This window comes from Emys orbicularis, chromosome 5 (assembly GCF_028017835.1).
Source record: "Emys orbicularis isolate rEmyOrb1 chromosome 5, rEmyOrb1.hap1, whole genome shotgun sequence".
Taxonomy (NCBI): Eukaryota; Metazoa; Chordata; order Testudines; family Emydidae; genus Emys; species Emys orbicularis.
In genome coordinates, this window is record NC_088687.1 from 17,529,294 (window position 1) to 17,553,680 (window position 24,387).

The window sequence follows — 24,387 nt, forward strand, 5'->3', positions numbered from 1 at the left end:
TTCTTATATGGGCTCCTATTACCCCCACCCCCTGTCCCGATTTTTCACACTTGCTGTCTGGTCCCCCTAGCTTGGAATAAGCTGTCCCTCCCTCAGACCCCGGCTGAGATTCTCTGCCATGTGCTTGGCCACCTTTCCCACTCCTATGCACGCACGTTAGACTGGGACGGGGCAAAACCAAAGCACTTTAAAGGCGGAGTCCCACCCGGGAGCTGGGTCCGGTCAGGTGGGCAGCGCTCCCAGGTGACCGATCACCTTGAGCACAGGCGCAGGGCGCACGTGCTCCCAGCCCTTTAGACGTGCCCAAACTCTCTGCGCTTTCTATGATCCGACCAACTGCAGCACCCCCCCCCCCTTCACTCCCCTCCCCTCTCCTCTCTTCCTCTTGGAAGAGGGTGTAAACTCCCCCCATTGCCCGCGGGACGCGAGGGACTGAATTTGCCGAGCCTAGCACGGCCTCTCCCGCGCGCGTGTCCCCTTCGGGGGGCGGTTTCCCCTTCGCTTTGCCTCTCGCTCGCCGCCGGGCCCGGCCGAGCAGGCGGCGCGATTGGCTGCGGATGACACAGCTCAGCCCCGGGAGCCGGGGGACTCCGCGCGCAGAGCACAAAACTCCGCCAGGCTGCGCCTACCCCCTCCACAGCCGGAGCGAGAGCGAGCGAGCGGGGGGAGGCTGCGATCCAGGATCCGCTCCACCGCCGCAGCCGCCGCTTTAGCACCACCCCCTGACCCGCCTGCAATAATAATAACAACCGCCCCCCCCGCAAAAAAACCCACCCCACCCGCACAGAGGCAGGGGAACCCCCCACCCCCGAGCTCATTGCAAGCGCCAGGACAGGCGGCGAGGGGGGGTTGCTGCTGTCCTTATATTTTTTGCATGCATGCAGTTTTGGGTTAAAGCCTCCTGTCTGCAGGATCCCGGGGCTTGCAGCGCCCAGCAACAGCCCCGCTGCAGAGCGCGACCTCCCCCCCGCGGACTGGTCCCCGCTGTCTCTGGCTGGGGCGGGGGGTGAAGCAGCAGCCGCTGGGCTGGTTTGCTGGCGATCCGCTCCCTGGGGTGGGCTCGCTGCACGCCCGGCTTTCGCGAGGGGGGCTGGCCAGGATGACTGGGTCGCCCCGCTCGCTACTGTGCCTCTGCCTCGGCTGGAGCTGCCTGTGCCTGGCGCTGGGGGACCTGCTGCGAGCGCACCTCGTGGGGCTCCGGAGGAAGGCTGCCCTGGGAGGAGTCACGGGCGGCCGAGCCCGGGCGGCAGGTGACCCTGGCCCCGCACCGCAGCAGCTGCCGCCGGGCGACAAGGTCTCGGAACACATGCTCCGGCTCTATGACAAGTACAGCGGCGCCCGGCGCCAGGAGCTCCCCGGCCTCCACCCGCTGCACCTCCGGGAGGGCAACACGGTCCGCAGCTTCCGAGCCCTGCCAGCGGGTGAGTACGGCCCCTGACCCCCTGGCTCCTCTCCGCCCGCTCAGCTGCCACCTGGCCGGTCAGCTGCTGCCCCCAACCCGCCCCGCAGCCTTGGCTTCCTCCCCCCCCCCCCGAGCCCAGGTAGGTGTTTGGAGCTCAGGGTGAGTCTCTCGAAATTGTGTCTCGTCAGGGCTGTCAAAAGCAGGGGCAATGGATGAGGGAAACAGACACAGACACACACACATCTGAAATGTCAGGAGCTCTGAGTAAGCTCCAGTCTCTCCCAACAGAAGTTGGTCCAATAAAAGACAGCACCTCACCCGCTTGGAAAGCCACACAGAGCCCTCCTCACAAGAGGCAGAAACTTCTAACGCTGCCTTAATGTGACCCCCCAAATGTGACCCCCCCCCAAAAAACCTGGGAGCCTCCCTCCCACTGAGGCTTGGTAGATCTATATCTGCTGTGTGGTTGTGACTACTTGCGGAGAGCGGGAGGAGAGAGGTGAAGGCTGTTTGTGTATCTGACTGCACTGTCAGTGAAAATGCAACTGACACTTCATGCAAAGGGGCTGGGGAAAATGTAACAGGCTTTGCACTGGGTATGAGCATGGGGAGAAGCTTGCAGGTCTGCAAAGTGAGAATAACAAAAGCAGAGAAACTCCATATGGAAACAGTTTACCTATAGTCCGAGATTCCTTTTTCTTTTGGGAGTTTGGTGTGTGTATTTTGCAGGGCTGGCTGTGCAATACCTGTGCCAGAGACCTTCTAGCCGTACGTTAGCTATAATCCTTGTGTGATATGTGCGTATAATAATCGCTGGATCCTACATGAGTTTAGAGATGGGTGCTCCTTTTTCAGCAGATGCAGAGGTTAATCCAGCTCTGTGTCAACACAGCACAAAATAAACTCTGTTTAGTAACGCATTTGCATATAAAACCAAATATATATAATGTCAACTTGATAACACTTGTATCCAGTTCGAGTTAAGGAACTGTCTAGTAACGTTAATAAATGATCTTGCACTGTAGAAGTCGATAGGAGTTTGGCCAGTGACCTTAATGGGGACTGGATCAGGTCCATAATTTTTAAGGTGCTGATAATGTTCTTGGTCTGTCTGAAACCACTGTGAAGAGATTTCCCCAAAGCTCTAACATGCACAGCTCCTGAAAAATCCATTCATCAGTGAAAGCCTTAGGATGACAATATAAATACACTCTGGAGCTTTAATGGCCAAATGGCATTTACAGTTAATATCCCACTTAGTCTTTTCAATGCAAAAATCCCCTCTTTCTAGCTGCCCTGACTTACAGCGTCAAATCAAACTGAAGTTGCATGTTTCAGTTGTTGAAAGCATTAGGATTACCTGTGAGCATTTGGCCACTGCAAACTGCAAGATGTTTCTGTGGTATACAGGATTTACGGTTCAAGAAAGCAACTCACTGAAAATGAGCCTGCTCTGGAGAATGAAATAGGCATGCGCATCAGGCCTGGCGGGGAGGGGGGGTTTAACTTTAGCATGTGCATGAGTCTTTGCAGAATCGGGGCCCTAGAGTACATCATGTTTAGACTGACAAGGAACTCCAGGGACTGGAACTTGGAGGTGAAAGAAACAAACAAGTAGTGCTCCCTACACATATGCCAATATGTCTTGTGAGGTAATGCATACGCTGCATCATATAGATGGTTTAATTAGTGTTTTAACTATTTTGTTCTAACTATATACGTTTATGTTGCTAATGCTTCTGTCCCTCTGGTAGCTGAGTTCCATGTGTGATACAGTACAACCCTGATTAACCAAATATCATAGGGATTTTGGATAATCAAGGATTTGTATAATTGAGGGGATTTTTGGTGTAATTAACAGGCAGTAGGGGACATGACTCTCTTTTGGATAACAGGAAATTGCAGATAGTTGAAGTTTAGATAAGTTGTACTGTATATCTCCTATTAAGGGTTATCCCTATAGCTGTTCTCTAACTCCCGTTGAACTCAAGGAGTGTTTTGCGTATATAATAGGACTGTAAAGTGGCTTTGGGCGCGCTCAGGCAGCTAGATATAGAAATATAATTACTTAAAGTTGGTTGCAGCAAAGGTCTATTTGGTGACAAATACAGGAAGAGGAAGATGGTTTTACTTTAAGTACAGTCGTGCATACAGAATAATTTACCCCTCAGGAGCTCTGTTAAGTGGAGTTTATGTCTTTTGGCGTAATTGGGGTTTCGGCTTTAAACGGAAATGCACCAGTAAACCTATCAATGTTGAAAGTCGCTTCTTACTCGGGAATATCTATCTAAGGAGGGGGGGGGAAATCTACAGTGCCTATTTTGACACTATTTGTTGGCTTCATGTCCTTTGCAGTTAGTTTCTGGCTATGACGTAGCACATTGTTGATGGGCTAGTTGTTTTTTTTATTCCTATCTTTAAAGAAAAAATAAAAGCTTGAAAAATTGCACATCTTTGCTGTTATGAAATTAAGTCAACAGCTAAATTTTTCCAAAGCACATTGATGGGACTCAGGCTCTGAAGTCACGTAGATGCTTTTGGAAATTGTATCCTGTTTGCCCAAGCATGTATGTACATTGGCAATCCACCAAGACTGTGTACCAAAAGAAGCAAGCGTTAACAGCAAAGGGGGAAAAGTAGAATCTGTTCCTGATTGTTTAACTATCTGGTCATTTCAAGAGCTTTTAATATGTAGGGGTCAAAAATAAATGCTGGAAACCTGAAATGTAGTGTTGTGATTCCAAACTATTGTATTCCATTAAGCTTCTCCATTCCTGCAATATGTGCCTTGATATAGAGGCATTATAAAGCCTCATTTACTAATCATATATTTTTCATGACACTAACTGATCGACCCTGCAGTCGTTTCACATGCAAAAGTCCCAATGAAATCATTGTCTGGGACTTCACAACCGCCTAAGAGAAGTAGTTCCCCAACTCCCGCTGAAATCCAGTGAGCTGGGTGCCGAGCTCCCTGAGGCTTCTTTGAAAATCCCAGCCTTTGATTCTTTAAAGGCTACAATATGTATTGGTTGTTAAGGACCTGATTGTGCATACACTGGGCAAACTACTGTGAGTAGCCAAATTCCTCTGGAAGCAAGAGACTTCAGGCCCAATCCTGAAAACATTCACTACTTATTTATTACTGTGAGTTGTCCAGGACAACCCATAATAAGTGTTTGCAGGGTCAAACCCTAAATCTGTTGGTGTCAGAGCCTGAGGTATGTAAAGATTTCTTTACACTGTTCCAATTAAGCTGCTCCCATACGGTTTTAGTTCTGAGGGACAGGGAATACCTACTTTAAATCCTGCCTGTCCTATCTTTTTAAAAGCATGGTCTCTTTCCTAACATTAGTCTTCATATGCAGAAGGCTGCAGCCTTCTAAATGTTTCCTGTTGATGCACATGGCCTGATTCTGAAATAGACTGAAAAAGGGAATGATACAATCCAGGCTGAGTGGTATTTGCTCCTTTAAACACACCTGATTAAAGGTATTTATTGTTCTAAACCTAGAAGGCCTTTGGTTGAAATCCCATCTCTGCGGTCTTTCTGATTATATTTATACTGTTACTTGACTGTGGGTGGCAGCAGTCCTATGAACACACTGTTCACTAACCCCTTTCCTCCTCCCCCAATACTTTCACAGTTCAAGTGCCAAAGCAATAAATTTGAAGTGGTTATAAGTTTTCTGACACTTTTATAAGTATTTATGCAAAATATTTAACCAGTTAGGTGTTGTCTTCCCTTTCCCTTAGGATACAGCAGCTCATTTGTAAGGTTATTGATGGCAGAAACTTGCAGTTCTATAAAACCTTAGATCAAATGATGGGGGAGGATGGGGGGAATCTTATATTTACTGAAGGTTAAAAGCAGTTAATATTTGGCTTATAACGCAATAGAATTAGGACACTGACAGTATTTCCTTTTGGAGCTGTTTTGTTTCCAGATTCTGCCCTCAGCTTGTTAAGACATTCTCCGTGTAAATTTCAACTCTCCCTCTCTTCCCATCCCCACCCCTGCTCTTGTTCATATGACAGTATAAACCTCATTGCCACTGTTCCCTGAATAATTTAGGATGTTGTCCCTAACTGATAAGGGACCGATCTTATACGCATGAGACCAGTAAAGCTCCCATGGAAATCAGTGCAGAGTTGCCTGTGTCAGTAATGAGGATGGAATGGGGTCCTTAAGAGGACCAGAGCAAGAGTTCAGAAAAATAAATTTCCACTGATCTAATTTATAGTGTAACTGAGAAAGGAGGTAGATTAATTTTTCTGAAAATACAATGATCAGAAATAACAAATGAGAAGTGAAAAGACATATGGAAGTTCTTGAAAGCTTGCTGTCCACAACACTTTACCTTCATTAAGAACTTTTGGCTACTATACAATATTGATAACGTGACATAAAGGAAAGTTCTTTGCTAGATTTCCAATTAACCCAGCTGGCAAACATTCTGAACTTTATAAAGATAACGTATGTAGTCTAATGAGTCCAAAAATTGGGTTCCATCACTTGAAATCCTACCAATCTTTTAGCCAAACAAAAGAAAGGGCATCACTTTTTAATGCTGTAATCTTACAAAGTGACAAGGGCAGTTGAAAATATGGATGAAAAAATTAGTAATGAAAACAAGCTTCATGATTATTGTAAAATTAAAACTTTGACCACTATGGATGGAGTTTTCAGAAGTACCTAAGAAAGTTAGGATTGAAAAGTCCACCCTAAGCTGAACTGAAATCCTTTGCTTACAGGGGATAATCTTGCAGTGGCAGAGAAATGGGCTGAATTACGTAGTTGTTTTTCATTTCTGATTTTGATGTTTCTTCACATGTTCTTTTTCATTTAGGCAAATAAAAATAATTTTTAAAAATACGGTTAAATAAATTTAAAAGATAATTGTTGGATTTTTACATCAGTCAGTAAGAACCTTAGAAGTCCCTCACCAAGTAAAAACAATGAACTAACTTAAATATATGTGAGAATATACATCACATATGATACGTCAAATTGTGTTCTGGCACAATTTCCTCTCGCTGACTTGAATGGAGTTACTCTTGATTCTTCCTTTGTATGAGGCTGATCCTGTATAGGATTCAATGGATGTTCAGCCATTGATTTCAATGAGAGCAGGATCAGACCTTAAAACTCGAGAGCTGTCAGAAACATATAATAGTGAGATATTCATGGGATAAAATCTGCAGTCCTTGCTCGGGTAAAACTCCTCATTTGTTTCAAAGACAAATTTTGCCAGAGTAAGGCAGAGAATAAGACTTATAGTTCTTTGTCTCAGAACGTCCCAAGAGTGAGTTATTCTACATACCACATGAGCTAGAAGATTTAAGCATAAAAGGGGTAGATTAAGAACAGTACTTCAGCTATAATTGTAAATTTCCTTAGTTTTGTAAGCATAAGTCTGACATGTAAACTTGATTTTAACTTAATGGTTTCTTAGTGCTAGTTAAGTGCTGTTGCAATCACATTTGTAAGACGAACGATAGGAGAGGGGGAGAAAAAAACAATCAAAAAACCAACAAAACGGAAAAACCCCACCTGATTTTTTTGTATTGGGTTTCTAGGACATTAGGGGACCAGCTCTTCAGCTGGTGTAAAGTGGTGTAGCTTCTTTGATTTCAATGGAACTATATTAATTTACACTACCTGAGGCTCTGGCCCTGAATGCAAAGTTACAACCCAGAATAAATGTTTGTCTGAGTTATCAACCTTGGAAGATGGGACTTCTGAAATCCAAACTAAAACACCTTTACCGTAGCATCATTAAAGGGGATAGTGTCAACTTGAAATGGAGACAGTTTGTTTTAAAATGTGTTTTAAAGTAATTTCAGGTATTACATCTGCCCATGAGCCAATTTTTGTGGTTTTATAACCACCTTTTCCTATTTTTAAGACTGTTTTCCTTCCCTTTGTTGTGGCATGAAACACCCACACAAACAGCTAGGGAAACTGAGTATAGTGAAACTGACTAATCATTAATTGCAGTCAGACTGAAAAACAAAATAAAGAAAACTCTACTCTTTGTCCTCTAGCCTCTTTCAGGGGTCATTTGCAACAGCAGCTTTCAAAACATTCTGATAGAAGTGTGAGAGAGATAGATAGATAGTTGTTGGTGACCCCTTGAATCACACCACTTCAGATGAAATACAAACAAAATCAGGTTCTTTGCATAAGAAACTTGAAAAGTGAGACATTATGAGTTAGCAACATTGGGCCTGGCACTATAAACTTTCTCTGCTTGGAAATTGATAGGAGCTACACAGGACGAGGGCTTGCAGGATCACGCCCAGAATTTGTTCTGGTTGGTGTAGATTCTGATCTTAGGCTGGATTTATTGACTGATGTACCTCCATTGACTTCAGTGGAGTTACTCCTGACTTGCACCAATGTAAGCGATAGGAGACTCAGGCTCTATGTGTTATCTAGTTGAAAAACCCATCGTTTAACCAGTTTACTGATATTACCCTTTGTACTACATTGGAGTACACTCGCTATGGGTCTGATATTCTTCTCACGGTGGTGTAAATAAGAAGTAACTCACCTGAAGCAAATTTAATTACAGTGCTGTACAACTAGGGTAAACAAGAGGAGAATCAGGCCCTATATATCCATGTATATCTATCAAAGAGCAGATAAAATCACCCTTATGAAATTGGGATGAAAATCCACAAGCCCAGGCATGAAAATCTACGTATCCGCTTTTACAAATGATTTTATACACACCTGCAGTTACTTTACATGTGGATTGCAGTATTGAGCCCATATTATCCACTTTTACAGATGATTTTACACACACACACACACACACACACACACACACACCCTGCAGTTACTTTACATGTGGATTGCAGTATTGAGCCCATATACTGGAACAAATCTTTTAAAGAAAGAAGTCCATAGTTCATGGATGGGTACTATAAACCATATATTACTTTCAGAGCCGGTATGACCTCTGTGTTTAATTTATAAAAGACATATCATTTACTCACTACACAGTACATTTATGATGTGTAAGATGCATATTAAAATCTTTCCAGTCATAAAACGCCTCCTGTAAATTAGTTACTGAGCATGCATGTTCATTGCTTTTCAGAGTTTTTTTATTAAAGTTGTTATCACTTTAATAGAAGGGGTTTTTTTTTAATTTCAGGTATCAACCAATATTACATCCGAAATTTCTTCTTTTAAAAGAATGAATCTGGTGCTATGTCTAACAAAATTGGAAAGTTTTATATTTTTACATGCATAATTTAGAAATAGCTAAATTAATTGGGGAGTTTGGGAGAAGGTTGATAGGAAGAGTTAGGGGAAAATTAGGGGGGGAAAGAAATTTGGCATAAAAAATTGTATTCTCGGCCTTGAGCTCTTCTATTCCAAGTTTCGGCTCAGTTGTGCTATGAACCCATGAAAACAGGGTTTTATAATGGAAATGCTGATACATTCTTAACTATATACTGGTGCAAGAGAACTGCTTTAATATCTAATTTAAACTATGGATAATGACGACTGTATAGCTAAATAGCCCTCATTATTGCATCCTTTTTCACCCATGGGATAGATTTGGCAGTCCATAAAAATGTCAGTATATCCTCTATAAAGGTAAACACACCACATGTTAGTGGACTGGTTCCAGCTTATTGATGTCTGGGAATGCCCCTTGTAACATGAATACATGTTTATGCCGGTGATGTCAGTTTTCGCAGGCATGCTGCCTTTTAAAAAATACTTTTTATGCCAGTAATGGTAGTAGGCGGCACAAACAGCTGTGGGTTCTTGTGGGAGGAAGAGAAAGCACAACGGTCGCTTCTGAAGAATCGTCATGTACGAAAAGGTACCTCACGGTGCCATCAGGGGTCTGTTTCCCATTCGAAGTATGGGTAACTCCACTAGCATCTCTGATATCACTATGTAGAAACTGAAGGCAAATGCTGACTTGATTAAGGGTGGTGACTAAACACAGAATATGTACATATTTAGTACTACTTAGAGGGAACCTTCCTCCTATAGATCGCACGAGGCTTATTCGTCTTTGTGGAGCTCCATCATTTGTGCTCTTACAGAAAGACTTTGCCATTGATTTCAGTGAGGTCAGGATTTCACGCAGGAAAACCGAGACAGAGAAGTTAAATGTCTTGTTCACTGTCATATGGTGAGTCAGTATAAACTGGGAGTTAAGGCCAGGTGAGTCTGATGCCCTAGTGATTGGACCATGTCTGCCTCCCCAGGATATACTGCAGGAATATAAGCAATAAAGTGTGTTTGTGCAGTGTCTACCACAATGTGGCTCTGGTCCAGACTGGGGCTCCTACATGCTACCACAATACAAGTAATAACAATAAGTGTGTTTGAAGTCTGTCTTGTCTATTTCAATTTACAAGGGGCAGAAAACCATAGGGCTTGATTTTCCAAAGTGCTGAGCATGCAGTAGCAAAATATGGCCACTTCATTTAGATGCCTTAATGGGAGCAATCCTCTTCTTTTAAATCTGACCTTGTGGTATCTAGGTACCAGTGGAGAATCTGGCTCCATATTTTCAGTCAATAAACTGATCTCTCCCTCTGATTATCAGCTTCAGTAACCATATGCAAAGCAGTAATGCTCAACCGTTGTAAGACCACCTCTCCCATGGCTGCCTGATCCTAAGAGAAAGCATTGGCAGGAGTGTTGGGCACCATGCCCATCTCCGGTATTGTAAACACTCCTCTCTGGGCTTTCTCTCTTTGGCATTAAATACCCTGAGATGTGTATTCAGGTCTGTTGATGAACATTTCATACGCAACTGAATAGCAACAGGGAAGAAATGACTATGCAAATAGGCAGTGAAGTGTTCTGCCATTTTGTTTGATGCGGAAAGCATATCCAAGGGCTGTTATGATGCCATCACTTGAGAGTGCTTAGATTTTTGACCTCTAGAATGATTTTGTTTGAGACATAGACTGCTGTTTCAAGTAGATTATACTGTCTGTAAAATCTTTAAATCCTCTTATTGGGAGGAGACCGTGGCATAGTAGATAAAGCACTGAACTGGGACTCCGGACACATGAAATCGATTAGCAGCTTTGAGATCAACTGATGAAAAGTGCTGTAAAAGAGCTAAGTGTATTATTAGGCCTAATTTCATTTAAACTGCTCTGCCATGTAAATGGGAGTCAGGCCCAATGTGTCATTTTAAAAAAAATATATTTATTTTACAAAGAAACCTCTTAGCCATTATTCATATGCTAAAGGCCAAATCCTCAGCTGGTGTAAATCAGTCTAAGTATTGAAGTCAGTAGGGAGAGAGGCTGATTTACACCAAAGGCTGGTCTGGTCCATGACTGTACAAAGAAAGAAAATCCTACAGGACCTTCCTATTCTGTAACATGCGCCTCAGTAGCTCTTGACTTTAATCAAGATTTTGAACTGTAGTGTTTGTGGGCGCCAGTGCTTAGTAGCTTATGTTCTTTGGGTTTAAGTGCTGCCGTCTCATTGTGAGATCAGTGAGAGTTTTCCTGAGAAAAAACTGCAGGATCAGGTACCTTGTGGCTAAATCCTCTTTTAAATCTTCATCCTTTGTTTGATACTTCAGGGCTTTGTTTTAATTTGTCTGCTGCCCATGCTTTGAAATCCATTATCCCTGCTGCATGATTGGTGAATTGGACTCTGTTCCCAAGTGATGTCAAACCAAGACATACATTTTTGTGTATTTTTTGTTTTAATCTAATTCTAAAACCAAATACATAACACATCAGTGACAATAGCTAATAATCAGCCAGCATGAGTTACATGCAGGTGGGAAACTGGATTAGTTAGTTGCATAAGTGGGTTGTATGAAAGCAGCACCTTCTATTGGTAGCACGTGATGTTTGATGTTAATTTTTTTTAAGTAAGAGTGCAAGAATGGCTTGTCTGGTTTTGCTTGTTAATCAAAATACATATTGCCCCGTTCATGTGTATCACAAACCAGTTAGTTTTTCTTTCTTTTTTAAGCAAGAGCAGATTTGTGTTCCCATTTTCTTTTGTTCCTAGATTCTGAACTGTTACCATTTTTGTTAATTGCTAAAATCCCAAAAGAAAAACTTGACTCTGCATGTAAAAATAAGCTCAAACAACAGATACCCTCATGATAACACAGGGGTTGGCAACGTTTGGCACGCGGCTCGCCAGGGTGCTTACCCTGGCGGGCCGGGCCAATTTTATTTACCTGCTGACACGGCAGGTTCGGCCGATTTGCGGCCCCCACTGGCCGCGGTTCGCCGTCCCGGGCCAATGGGGGCGGCGGGAAGCGGCGCAGGCGAGGGATGTGCTGGCCGCGGTTTCTCGCCGCCCCCATTGTCCCGGGACGGCGAACCGCGGCCAGTGGGGGCCGCGATCGGCCGAACCTGCCGCGTCAGCAGGTAAATAAAACTGGCCCGGCCCGCCAGGGTGCTTACCCTGGCGAGCTGCGTGCCAAACGTTGCCAACCCCTGTGATAACATAATTGTCCATAGGAGTAGATGGATGTAATTCATTATTTGTAGATGTATGTATTATTCACGTGTCCATACAGACCCCAACGGAGATCAGGTGGTCATGTGCTAGGTGCGGCACAGACAAGTAATAAGAGACTGTGCCTGCCCTGTTTGTAAAATAAAATAAAGTAGGATCTAATCTGTTGAAAACAGAGTCTTCAGGTAATGATTCATAGACACAAATTGGGTGAATCTCAAAGCATTCTGCAGTTTAGTTCAGTTAGGTCAACTTCCAGGTGCTTAGATTATCTGAACATCTCGAATCCACAAAACCTGTCAGGAAAGCATGTGAAAACAGGTTCTTGTCTGTGTGGGATTCTCAATTCTTCCTTCTGGGTCAGAAATTTGCATGAACTATTCTTCCTTGTCTTTGCAGAACAATGAACATAATAGAACAGGTGTTTTCCATCCCTTAACTGCGCAGTACCCACTTTTCCTAAAACTCTTCGGCTCTATTAGCAAAAAATGGGAAAGAGATGGGCTAGATGTGTTTTTTACTTCTTTTGCTGGCTTTATTTAGACCTTACTGGCAATTTTGATGTTGCCAGTCAGAATCTGGAAGCCCAGAGTTCCATCTCCCCCCAAAACCCCAAACTTTTTGGAACATCGGGGGCAGGGGAGAAAGAAGTGTTGATTTGTGTTCAGTTGAAGTGCTTGAGCAAAGGTTAATATCAGCAGTCATTTTCTTTATCCAAAGACCTGCTCATCTCTATTTGCATGGGCACTTCTGGATTTTATTTTTGTCATTCCTTTTAAATGAAAGAACTCTTTCAAAACCCTGTGAGCTAAAATCCCTCCTCGAACTCTTGAGAAGGTTGATTGCCATGATGTCAAAGAAGGTTTTAACTTAATGTTCCCGTGTTTTTCTAATGTGTTGGTTTGTTTCCAGTCCTTTTGGGGGCTGTTGCATATACACGTTTCACTATAGCTGTATTTTCCATACAGCCCAGTTTTACAGCTCTCCAGTGTTTCTTAACGCTAGAATCTATATTTCTGCCAGTTTGACCAATATAAACGTCATCGCAATCTGAGCATAGAACTTGTTTTAAGGAAACCTGCTGTTGCTTGTTGCCCAGTGGAATCACTTTTATGCTTATAATCAAAACACAAGCTTAAATGCCCTGGTGACTCGGGGCCTCTGTTGTAAGTGTGTCTTTGGGTTGTGCGAGATACCTATTAGACTGACCTCTGTAGTTTCAAAGCCATGGAAATCCCCCATTCACAAGAACCTGCTCATTGGCACGGTAATATTGTGCCTATATGGAATTATTGCCCTTGGTTTGTTTCCTTGTGGATCATGCATTCAGGAAAGAGGGTCTGTTTGACCCTTCCACTCCAATAACATGGATGTCTTTTCTCATTAACGCCTTGTTTCAGATCTTGATTCTTCTTTAGCAGCCTCTCCCTATCTCTAAAACATTGTGCACGGGTTGTTTTTGACTTCTGCACCTTGAAATGTGACATCATTTAATGCACTGGGTCAAAACGTGACCCGCTTATTCTGGAGGAAAGTTTATGCTGTGGAGTGTGGTCTGCATTAAAAACAGGATGCTGTAACAATGCCATTACCTTGTAATAAAGATCTGTAAAATATCATGTCATGGATTCACCAATTGTGCAGAAATATTTCTTCTCTTATTGCCTTAAAATAACCATACTATGGCTCCTGATGTACTTTCCTGGGCTGGTGGGACTAAAGAGAAAACCTTTTGCTTTTCCACATTTTTAGAGGCTTGCTTTATTTTTACTTAGAGATTTTTTTGATTATTCTCCTAATTTTGTAGTTGTTGCTGTTCCAATCTCTATCCCAATGGACATGTAGTGCTCTAACACAGTGGTTCTCAACCATGGGTACTTGTACCCTAGGGGTGGGCAGAGATCTTCCAGGGGGTACATCAACTCATCTAGACATTTGCCTAGTTTTACATAAAAAGCACTAGTGAAGTCAGTACAAACTAAAATTTCATACAGACTATGACTTGTTTATACTGCTCTGTATATTATACACTGAAATATAAGTACAATATTTATATTCCAATTGATTTATTGTATAATTATATGATGAAAATGAGAACCTAAACAATTGTTCAGTAATAGCGTGCTGTGACACTTTTGTATTTTTATGTCTGATTTTGTAAGCAAGTAGTTTTTAAGAGAGGTGAAGCTTGGGGTATGCAAGACAAATCAGACTCCTGAAAGGGGTACAGTAGTCTGGAAAGGTTGAGAGCCACTGCTCCAGCATGCTGGGAACTAATCTACAAATACAGGGTGAAATTTACCCTGGTTAAAGGGCCAGTACTAGGGTTCTATTCTGAGTGGGATTTACATGATATGTAGACTTTGTGCATGGGCCCTGATGTAGCAGAACATTTATAGTGCTTAACTTTTGTTTGTTTGTTTTAGTTTTTGAAGTTTATAATATTTTGAATAAGGAAATGTAACACATCCCAATTTATATTAGTAATTATCCTGGCACATTGTACACCTAAGTTTCTGAATGACAGCTAGACACTAAACAAAAAATAAAGATCAAAAAGTATTGTCCCCATTTTACAGATGGGGAGCTGAGGTGCAGCGAGATTAAGGATGGAATTTTCAAAGGAGCCATTGAAATTCAATGAGATTTGGGTGCCTAACTCAATTGGGCACCTTTTGATAATCCCAGCCCAAGTGGCTTTCCTGAGGTCACACAAGAAAGCTGGGAATTGAGCCCAACTCTTCTAAGTTCTAGCTGATTCCCTACACCCATCCTCCGTTGGTAGGAAGACATTAGGGTTGAAGTGAAGCATACTGGTAAGTGAATGTATTGAAGCTTAAAAAGACTGACCTGAAGCCTAGTGAAGTCAACTAGGAGTCTTTCTATTGACTTCAGTAGGTTTTGGATGAGGTCTAAATTGCAGCTGCCCATGCCAGACCTCTCTCCTGGACAGAGAAAGAACGTTTGTTCTCTAGGGATGTCAAGCTAGCCATTTGCACACATGCTAAATAAACACACATTAAAAATACACTTGGCTGTCGAATTCCTGGATGTTCTTTTGCAGTCTTCAGTGTATCCTTTTAAGCAGTCCTGTTTCCTGTGATATCGTTTGCTTTCTGACCTCAGAAGGGTGCAGTGTGGATGTACTCATTGATATGTGCTGGGTACTCAAATATTCTAATGATGTATAAGTACCTAGCTAGTTTCCAAGTTCAGTCAATCCTTGGCCTCTCTCCTGAGGTTGCCAACAAAACTGCTAGTTGCTGTTGAAGTTTCACTTGGCCAGTGAGAACTGAATAGTAAAGTGTGTTCTTTAAAATTGAACGCTGGATGGGAACTGTGTGGGGATTGTATATTCAAATGTAATGGTCGGCTCCTGCTCCCATTAAAGTCAATGGGGAATTTTCCATCGGAATAAGTGAAGATAATACAAAGCAACAGGTAACACTGGCCCTTTGGTCTTTCGGGGTGTTAGAATTTTCTGTGTTCTCATGTGAATATTTCTTCTTTCAGGGAGCCCAGGAAGCAAAGAGCCACATGTTTTTAATCTGACCTCCCTAACCAAGTCTGAAAATATCTTGTCGGCGTCATTGCATTATTACATTGGGGACCTACTAAATGCTACCTGGAGTTGTCCCCGATCCGGAGGCTGCTCTCGTCATGGACACAGGAAACCTGAAATTCAAATAGATCTCTCGGTGTTGAGCTTTCCTTCTGATGGGAACCAAACTCGAACCCTGGGACGTTTTCTAATAAATGTTTCCATGGCTTATCGGGATGTCCTTTCCTGGCAGTGGAAGGACATTACTCATGTCCTGAGTGAGGCAAAGCAGAATGATGAACTTCTGATTGGTGTGAAAATGGCCTTGACTGGCCGCTATTCCTGGAGGAGGATTCCGTCCTGCTATGAACCTTACATCCTGGTGTACGCCAATGACTCTGCTATTTCAGAACCAGAGAGTGTTGTTTCTAGCTTGCAAGGACACCGTAATTCCCTGGTTGAGGGTTTCCCCAGACCGGAAGGCCACTCAAAGAGCAGCCTTGGTGAACAGCGACGGAAACGTTCCACCAACATCCTGTTGCCCTTGCAGAACAACGAGCTCCCAGGTGCCGAGTACCAGTACAATGAGGATGAGGGGTGGGAAGACAGGAAACCCTACAAAACCCTCCAGCCGCGGCTGGCAGAGAGGACAAAGGGTAAGAAAAAGCAGAGAAAGAACAACCACCAGAAGAGCCAAACGCTCCAGTTTGATGAGCAAACCTTGAAGAAGGCAAGAAGGAAGCAATGGAACGAACCAAGATACTGTGCACGGCGCTATCTCAAAGTGGATTTTGCAGACATTGGCTGGAGCGAATGGATTATTTCCCCTAAATCCTTTGATGCATATTACTGCTCAGGTGAATGCCAATTCCCCATTCCAAAGGTACAGTATTTTTTTCCCCCACTGTCTTATTCTCCTATCTCCAGAGAGTAGGAAAACACATCTAGGTTTTATGAACTGCACATATTTGTTTACAATGGTAAAATCCAGCTTGGCTCCTATTAAGCTCTAGAATGTAGTAAATAAGTAATATTTTATGTCTGTTCTTTAAGGGGTAGTTGTTAAAATAGCTAATATGAAGTTAGAATTGCTTTATGCAAAGATATAAAATCAAAGTTATATAGCAGAATTATTTTTGTCCAGTATCCAAATGTGCTGTAAATTGCTTATTGGGTAATAATAATGTTTGAACTGGTGACCGTCCAGTTTAATCAAGCATAATAAAGGACTGATCCTACAAATGCTTATGACCAAGTATAGTAATTACCGTACTGAGTTAGTCCCAATAGAAACCAATGAATGGGACCACTCGGAGTAGTAAGCGCTATGTTTGGTAGTAAATATTTTCAGGGTGGGGCTCTAAAGCTGCTCTGAAAGGGGGAGGAGGGTGTAGAGTCCTAGAAGTGGATGGGACTCTGAGTATAAGCCAAGGAGCTAATCAAATCAAAATCATAAGTCATTTGCTAAAGAACTGTATCCTCTGAGATACATACATAAGCACAAGTGACTTGATCCTGGAACCCTTACTTTAGAGTTGCCCCTATGGCTTTGAGACTACGGCTATGAATAATGATTACTCTGGTGAGTAAGGGTTCCATGATTTGGCCCTGTTGCATGAGCTTGGCTTCTTGAAATCAGTAGGCCAAATTTATTTCTGGTGTAGCTCCATTGGAGGTCATACCCACATCTCCCAGCCTACCAAGGCCACAAAGTGGGATGCAATATGTAACAAAGACCCAAAATGGGGAGAGGGGGACACACACAAATTATTCCTGGTATCTGGAAACCACAGTAGATGTAGGGTTCATTGTTCTTGCCTTAGCCTTATCTTCACCATTTTCTCTTTTTCATGTAACTAATTGTCAGCACTGAAAGCAAAATGATTTCAAATCGGTGCGGAATTTTGGGATTAATCGGAATGATGTCTTTTTTCAATGACAGACAGAGGAGATGTATGGTAACATCCGGGATAATTTAGTCCAGTATGGGCCTGATCAGGAAGCCTTTACTTATGTGAGCAGTTCTGTTGATTTCAGGGAGACTGCTCACTTGAATTATGATTGCAGGATCAGACTCTAAAACTTGGAGGGCTGGCTTCAGTTTTGTGCCTTTGCTGAGAGTTCAAAAGGAAAACAAGGAGGTTTGCAGTGTTCTTGGAGCCATGTTATTAGAAAGAACTGGTGGATGAGGTAACTTCTTTAATTGAACCAACTTCTGTTGGTGAAAAAGACAGGCTTTCGAGCGCCACAGTGACCTAAAGAAGAGCCCCGTGGAGCTCGAAGGCTTGTCTCTTTCACCAACAGAAGTTGGTCCAATAAAAGGTATTAACAAGATTGTTTGTTTGTTTTTCAGTGGTAGTAAAACATTATACTGGGTCTTTTTGGCTTCTCCCTCTGTGATTGATAGCATCCATGCTCTATCATACCTATATCCCCACGTATGGGTTTGAAACAGACCCTTAACTTTAGCAGCAATTTGACCTGGACTTTTTCCATGTTAACTTTAAGGATGTTAAGTTATAGCAATGCCCTGGGCATTGCTTTGGTTAAGGCTGTGTCAGCACTTCCAATTTCAACCTTGTTTATAAGGATTTTAAACGCAACTGTAAAAAATTTGCTCTGGGGATTGACATTGGCCCAAGAGCAAATAATTCATATATGTAGCAATATTTGAAATAGATCAGTGTGGCTATTTTAATTTACAGGAATGCAAAAACAAAACTAATTTTTAAACTAATTCTCTCAGCTGCTCCTTCTACCTGAAAGCACTTTACATTTTAAACGAATTTGGGCATGTTGTGAGCCGTGTAATATGGGCAAACAGATGGATATTTTGAAAGAAGTAAAACAAACAAAGAAAACAATTTTAAGCTGCCAGTTATTCTGTGTGAGACTGCTCCAAACCCCACTGGAAATCTGCTACTGACTTCTATGTGATTTGGATCATGTCTTACAATGACGACACTATTTTTCTATCTGTGGACAATAGTTTTTTCCCTATAAACGCTACACTTCAGTGTGCTGGTGTAGAAGCTGCATCTGCATAGCTAAGTGGACCAGTTCCTTGGACATTGTTTAGGGTCTCTAGATTAAAAAATAGTATTTTCTTATAGCGCTGTTCTGCAGGGCTTCAGATCCTCAAATGTATTTAGGCATCTAACTCCCGTTAATTTCAATGAGAGCTAGGTGCCTAAATACTTTTGAAGATCTGGGCCTTCAACTCCCAGTGAGGAGTAGCTGAGCTCTTGGTGGAGTGTAACAGTTCACGTCCAGTAAGTAACATGTAACATGCCATTTCAAAATTGGCACCCATTCACCTGATGGCAGCGTGATGGCTTGGTAAGAGGGCACCTGTGCTGTGTAGCAGGTAAATGGCATGTATTCAAAATAGGCCTGATCGAAAGCCCATTGAAGTTAATGGGAGTCTTTTCATTGACTTCAGTGAGCTTTGGGTCAAACTTCACGTGCATAAGAACATGCACCTTCAACAACAAATGAGCTTTTGCAAAAATACGCTGAAGTACACCATAGGTGCGCAGTGAGGTTGTCAGAAGCACTCCTTGCCAGCTGTGCTCACACTGAAGTCAAGGGTTTGGCCAGTGCTGAGAGCTTCTGCAAATTTCACCCATAATTGCTGCTAAATGCCTATTAACATAACAAAGAAAGCAAGTTTCATATAAGGATTTATGTTCTATTTTTTTTAAAAAATATGGAGATCCCAAGGCAAAAGAAAAGTCCCTTTTTCCCCACAAACTGCCAAACCCCAGAAAATAGAGTAATAAGAACATGCACTTTTTGTACGTAGCACTTTCTTTGTGTAGCACCCTGAAGGGCCCTAAAACACTTCACAAACAGAGGGCCTGATTCCCATGGCCTTGCATCTCTGGTAGTTAAAAGCAAATGTGAACCTCCCATTCTGATGTGATCATTTTACTATCAGAACTAGTTTGTATTCGCTGCACTAGTGTAAATCACTACAGGAGGTGCAAAACCTAGAATAAGGGATTGCTCACTATCAAACAGGGTCTAAGGTGGCGTCCGTTCTGCACTAGGCATGTTGCTCAGCAGTCTGGAGAAGGGGAAGTGAAGATTAATTGGTTCTAACAAAGCTGCTATTTGACGTGTAGAGAAGCTAAAGGGAGACAGTGTGCTTACCCAGACGTCGGAGAAGACTTCCCATCTTTTGCCAATTTACTTGAGAAACCGTAGTGGTTTCTTAACAGTCTTCTTTAAACATTTAGAGTCAAACTCATGCTCAGTGAAAGCAGGTGTGAGTCCACGGAGGTTGAGCTCAGTTGCATCAGGACTTAATTTGGTTCTGAGAACTAAATGCACTTCACAGTAACGGTTGCTATTTATTGTACGTATTACTTTGTGCCCAGTAGTCCCAACTGAGGTTGGGGCCCCATTGTGATAGGCCCTGTACAAACAAGTAAGAAAGAGTCCTTGCCTTGGAAAACCTTAAAGTCTTCATAGATGAGATGGACAAAAAAGGACTACTGACCCCATTTTACAAGCGGGTACATGAGGCACAAAGAGATTAAATGACTCGTCCAGCATCACACAGGACGTCTGTGACAATCATGAACTAAATCCAGATCTCCTGAGTCCAAGGTCAGTGCCTTAACCACAAACCCTTTCTTCATCTCTAAACATATTTTAAAAGGCTTGGTACAAATGTAGGGCTTGAGCCTGCATTTCTTAAGCATGCAAAACTCCCACTTTTGGGGTACATAAGGAATGTCGGATTGGCTCCTTAACGTAAACTTAAACGTGACCTTTGAGTAACTCTTTCCTGTGTTCAAATGGAGTGTATCTAGTTTATTATGGAAGTAGGTGACAATGTCATGTCTCTGGTTCCATGAACGTCAACAGCAAATTCCCATTGATTTCGGGATCCAAACTCTGCCTGTTGTGCACATGTGCAGTGTGAAATACAATTTGCACCATGTGAACCAAAATCCACTTTGTTTTTTTAGTGCGAATGAAGATTCAACACATGACAAGGAGAAACAGGCAGGTTGAGATCCATGTAGTATTCTTGATCCATGCGCACGACTCCCATTGACATTCATGAGAGCTGTGCATTTGCAAACTGATACTGTAGCTGTCAGGTAATACCAAAAATTCATCTGTGCTTATGGATATACAGCGGCCCTTCGGTGAAGGAGAACTGAGCTCCATCTAGCCTGGTTGACGAACCTGTTGGGTAATTAACAAAAGATGCGCCTCTTCCCCTCCCACCCGCACCCCCAATTCCCAGCCTTACCCTCTCCCTGTTTCGGTGAAATGGTTAGAGTGCTGTCAAACCCACATGTGCTGAACTTGCAGAATACCATAGAGCATACAGGCCAGACAGCCCCTCTCCCAGGTCAGGAATGAAAGCTTGTCGCTGACATCATTCTCTCCACTCCTAATGCATCTATAATGAAATTCAACTGGGCAGCAAGTCTCTCAAGGATGCGTGCAGCTTAGCAGGTGCAGTCCTAACCACAGCTGGACTCGTTCACAGATCTGGCCACTTGGAGGTTACTGGGTTTTTCCCTTACGCCACTCCCACTCTAATAGAAAATCTCATGTGAGATCCAGCCTGCTTTTCATTAGTAGGAACCAGACAGAGCAGGCTGCCTTCAGGCAAAGATGATGTAACACTCTCTATGCAGGGTATATGCCAGTTTAACCCTTTCCATTGGGAATTTTAAAATGCTCAGCTTTGGCCTGACTCTGCTGCCGGTGAAGTTGGCCATTGACTTCAATGAGAGCAAAGTTAGCCCAAGCCTGAGCGCCTTGAAAATCCCACTTTTAAGATTAAGGGGCTGTGTATTTTGTGGGCTAGAGGGTAACACACAAGACATTTCAGATATTTAAGGAAATAGGTGTGATCTACCCAGTACCAAATAATGTTGACACTTACTGAGACCCTTTGCCAGATGATCCACCACACCCAAAGCTCCTTCTGATCCCATGGGAGGCCTTTACTCCGAGCACCTTTGGAATCAATCCTGTAAACAGACGTGTACTTTAATCTGTTTAATTCAGAGCGTTCTTGAGATGCAATTGTATATTTCAGTGCTCCATCCAAAGTGAGTAGTCCAGGGTTTGAGTTTAAAACCCCACCCAAACGGAGTCAGATCTACTGATTAGCTGAACCAAAACCTCAGCTATTAAGGACAGGCATTATACCATAAACCAGTGAATCCCTGCTCTCCTCTTTTGTATGACATAATTATGGCTGATAGTTTCAAACTTGACCAAAGGAAACCATAAGAGTGGGGAGAAATGCAAAGTCTTTAGGAAACTAAAATAAAACACCGAATAGCAACTTTGTTAAAACTGGTTAATCTTCACGTCCCCTCCTCCAGACAGTTGAGAAGCATTCCTAGTGCAGAACGGCTGCCACCTTAGACCCCATTTCAGTGATGGTGAGCAATCTGTGATCCTCTAATGCCTCGCACCTCATGTAGTGAGTTTGGGGTAGCACAGGTTCCCTGTCTGAAGAGCCATTCAGGGCTCCCAATAAGAAGCTGAGCAAAACTATGAAAATCCATTTTCAATTCCTATCAATCCAATAGACACCGTGGATATTTTATCAATAATAGGATTCTTATTGATTTTTTTGTGAGAACTATAGGGACCCTAGGACATCGAGGGCCATAAGCTCCCCTTGATTTTTGTGCAGAATGCTCATTGAGAACTGTGTGTCTGGAACAACCTTCTCTATCACCTGCTTTCTGACTTCACAATTTATACAAAAATCTTAAGTTGAGGGAGCACTGAAATTTTTAAATGCTCTATAAAATGTTGCAGAGGAAATCACAGTCTCTCTTTAAAAAGCTGTCTCGCTGCAGGATCTCCGAGTCTGGATAACTGTACTTTTGAGCAGTCCCTTTTCAACCATATTTGGCTTATGGCTGTAAAGAGGGCTCTCCTTAGAATTCATGGCTTTTAAGGCACTCCATCATGCCTTATTGCACTGGGGACATGGAGCTCTGTGGTCGTTTTGTTCTATTTAAAATCATAATAATGTAAAGCTTATTGAAGCTTCCTGCTAGAAATTAAAAAGAGAATTTTACCGAACTCTTTGTGTTTAAAAAAAAGAAAGGGGGGGGGGGTCTTGCTGCAGGTAGATACAGAGAGCTTCTTGCAAGGCTCTGAGGCCCAGATCCATAAAGGTATTTATGCGCTTAACTCCCATTGATTTCAGTGGAAGTTAGGTGCCTAAATATGTTTGAAGTTGTGAGCCTGACTGTCCTCAAATTTAACTACCTTAAAATGGAGTTAAGGGAACTCAGGATGGGTCCCATGCATTGCTCAGTCTCTCAGAGTGCAGGAATAGATTCTCTCATCTGGAGAAGAAGAAAACAAGTTTGGATGATGTTAACCCTAACAAAAAAACAACAGTGGAATGTTCCCAAATGGATCCTTTTGAATCTTGCATCAAAGGGTTCCTATCCTCGCTGAGAATAGTTCTAGCAACACGATATGGAAAATGTCCATTCTGACTCACTGTGGTTGGAATTTAAGGATCTCTGAGATAAAGCAGAAGAATACCGTTGGCATTTGTTTGCTTAAATGGAGGCAGGTTGGAGATCCCTGGACATCACCAACATAACTACAAGTAGATATTCCTAATTATATTGTGTATATGACATAATGAGCCAGAATCTCCAAATTGTTCCAGTGCTTTTTCCATGGAAAGTCATTTGGGCCTGCAAATCAGGTAGTTAGATGTCTAACCCCTGTGACTGATTTTTGCAGGTACAAATTCTATCTTTTGTGTCAGGAAAATTGCAGGCTCTCTGAATATTTGGCCCACTGAACCTTGCCTGACATTTGAGTAGGAGTATTTTTAACTCTGTGACTGCCAGGTTTTAGGTCTGAGATGAGTTATAAAATGAAGTTCTGAATATCTTTTACTGAAGGACAGTATCAACAAAAAAAATCATATTCTTGTTGGGTTTTGTTGTATTACTGTGTTTTCCTGTGTTACTAGTACTGCTACTTAGGTTAATGAAAATGAAAGTATATTTAAAATCTTGTTCTAAATTTGTTTACTCATATTGGACAATGAAGTTAGCTCAGTCAATTTTGTTTTCTAGTTATAATCAGTGGGCCAAATTCTGCTCAGTTATAGAAATGTAATTCCAGATACCTTCAGGTTTACACCAGTGACTGAGAGCAGAATTTTGCCTTAGCGTAAATAGGTTTACTACTGATGGAATTTGTTGGGTCTAGTTGTGCAATGATGTAAAATGATGGTGTAAGTTACAATCAGAGGTACATTTACACCCACTTACACTGCTTTTCTGACTAAACTACATCCGGCATATAATTTACACCACCATTTCCATCAGTACAAAGTGTCCTGGTCTATATGTTTCTGATGCAGCCGTTGCCCCTAGATGGGGTGTGTCTCTTGAAAAGGCAAGAAGTTAAGGGCCACTTTCTTCAGAGTAAGAAAACTCTAGCTGAATTGTAGAGCAACAGTGACACCCAGTGGCCAGTAAAATTAATCCAAGAATGGTATTCCCTGAAGATATCCGGAGGGATATACCGTGACAATTGAGAACTGTCTTTAAAAGAGGTACTCAGAATTGCTGCCGCTAGCTAGCCTTTTTGACTCATCGCTGTCTTTCTTCAGGGAATTGGCTATATTTTGTCCCAAACAATGAAGTGCAGTGTTACCATGTAAACAATACAGTTCCATTTTAACGTGCACCTTCACATTTCCTTCTCTTCCTGTTCTTTCTTCTGCAGGTCTTGAAGCCATCGAACCATGCCACCATCCAGAGCATAGTGAGAGCAGTTGGGGTCATCCCTGGTATTCCTGAGCCTTGCTGCGTCCCTGACAAAATGTCTTCTCTCAGCATCCTATTCTTTGATGAAAATAAGAACGTGGTGCTTAAGGTCTACCCCAACATGACAGTGGAGTCCTGTGCATGCAGATAACATCCCAGATGA

At 42.6% G+C, this 24,387-nt stretch overlaps 1 protein-coding gene across 1 annotated transcript; it reads left to right on the plus strand.

Moving 5' to 3' along the window:
• Positions 1-1,099: 1,099 nt before the first annotated feature.
• On the plus strand, positions 1,100-24,375 carry BMP3 (bone morphogenetic protein 3). The gene is made up of 3 exons (XM_065405530.1): positions 1,100-1,421; positions 15,399-16,309; positions 24,184-24,375. The coding sequence occupies exons 1-3, from the start codon at positions 1,100-1,102 to the stop codon at positions 24,373-24,375; spliced, it is 1,425 nt and encodes a 474-aa protein (XP_065261602.1).
• The last annotated feature ends 12 nt before the right edge of the window (positions 24,376-24,387 follow it).

Bases quoted from the DNA above. Each gene is read 5' to 3' on its own strand.
- BMP3 (XM_065405530.1), top strand. From the start codon at position 1,100: ATGACTGGGTCGCCCCGCTCGCTACTGTGCCTCTGCCTCGGCTGGAGC. The intron at 1,422-15,398 runs GTGAGTACGGCC...TTCTTCTTTCAG, and splicing joins CTTCCGAGCCCTGCCAGCGG to GGAGCCCAGGAAGCAAAGAG. The intron at 16,310-24,183 runs GTACAGTATTTT...TTTCTTCTGCAG, and splicing joins GCCAATTCCCCATTCCAAAG to GTCTTGAAGCCATCGAACCA.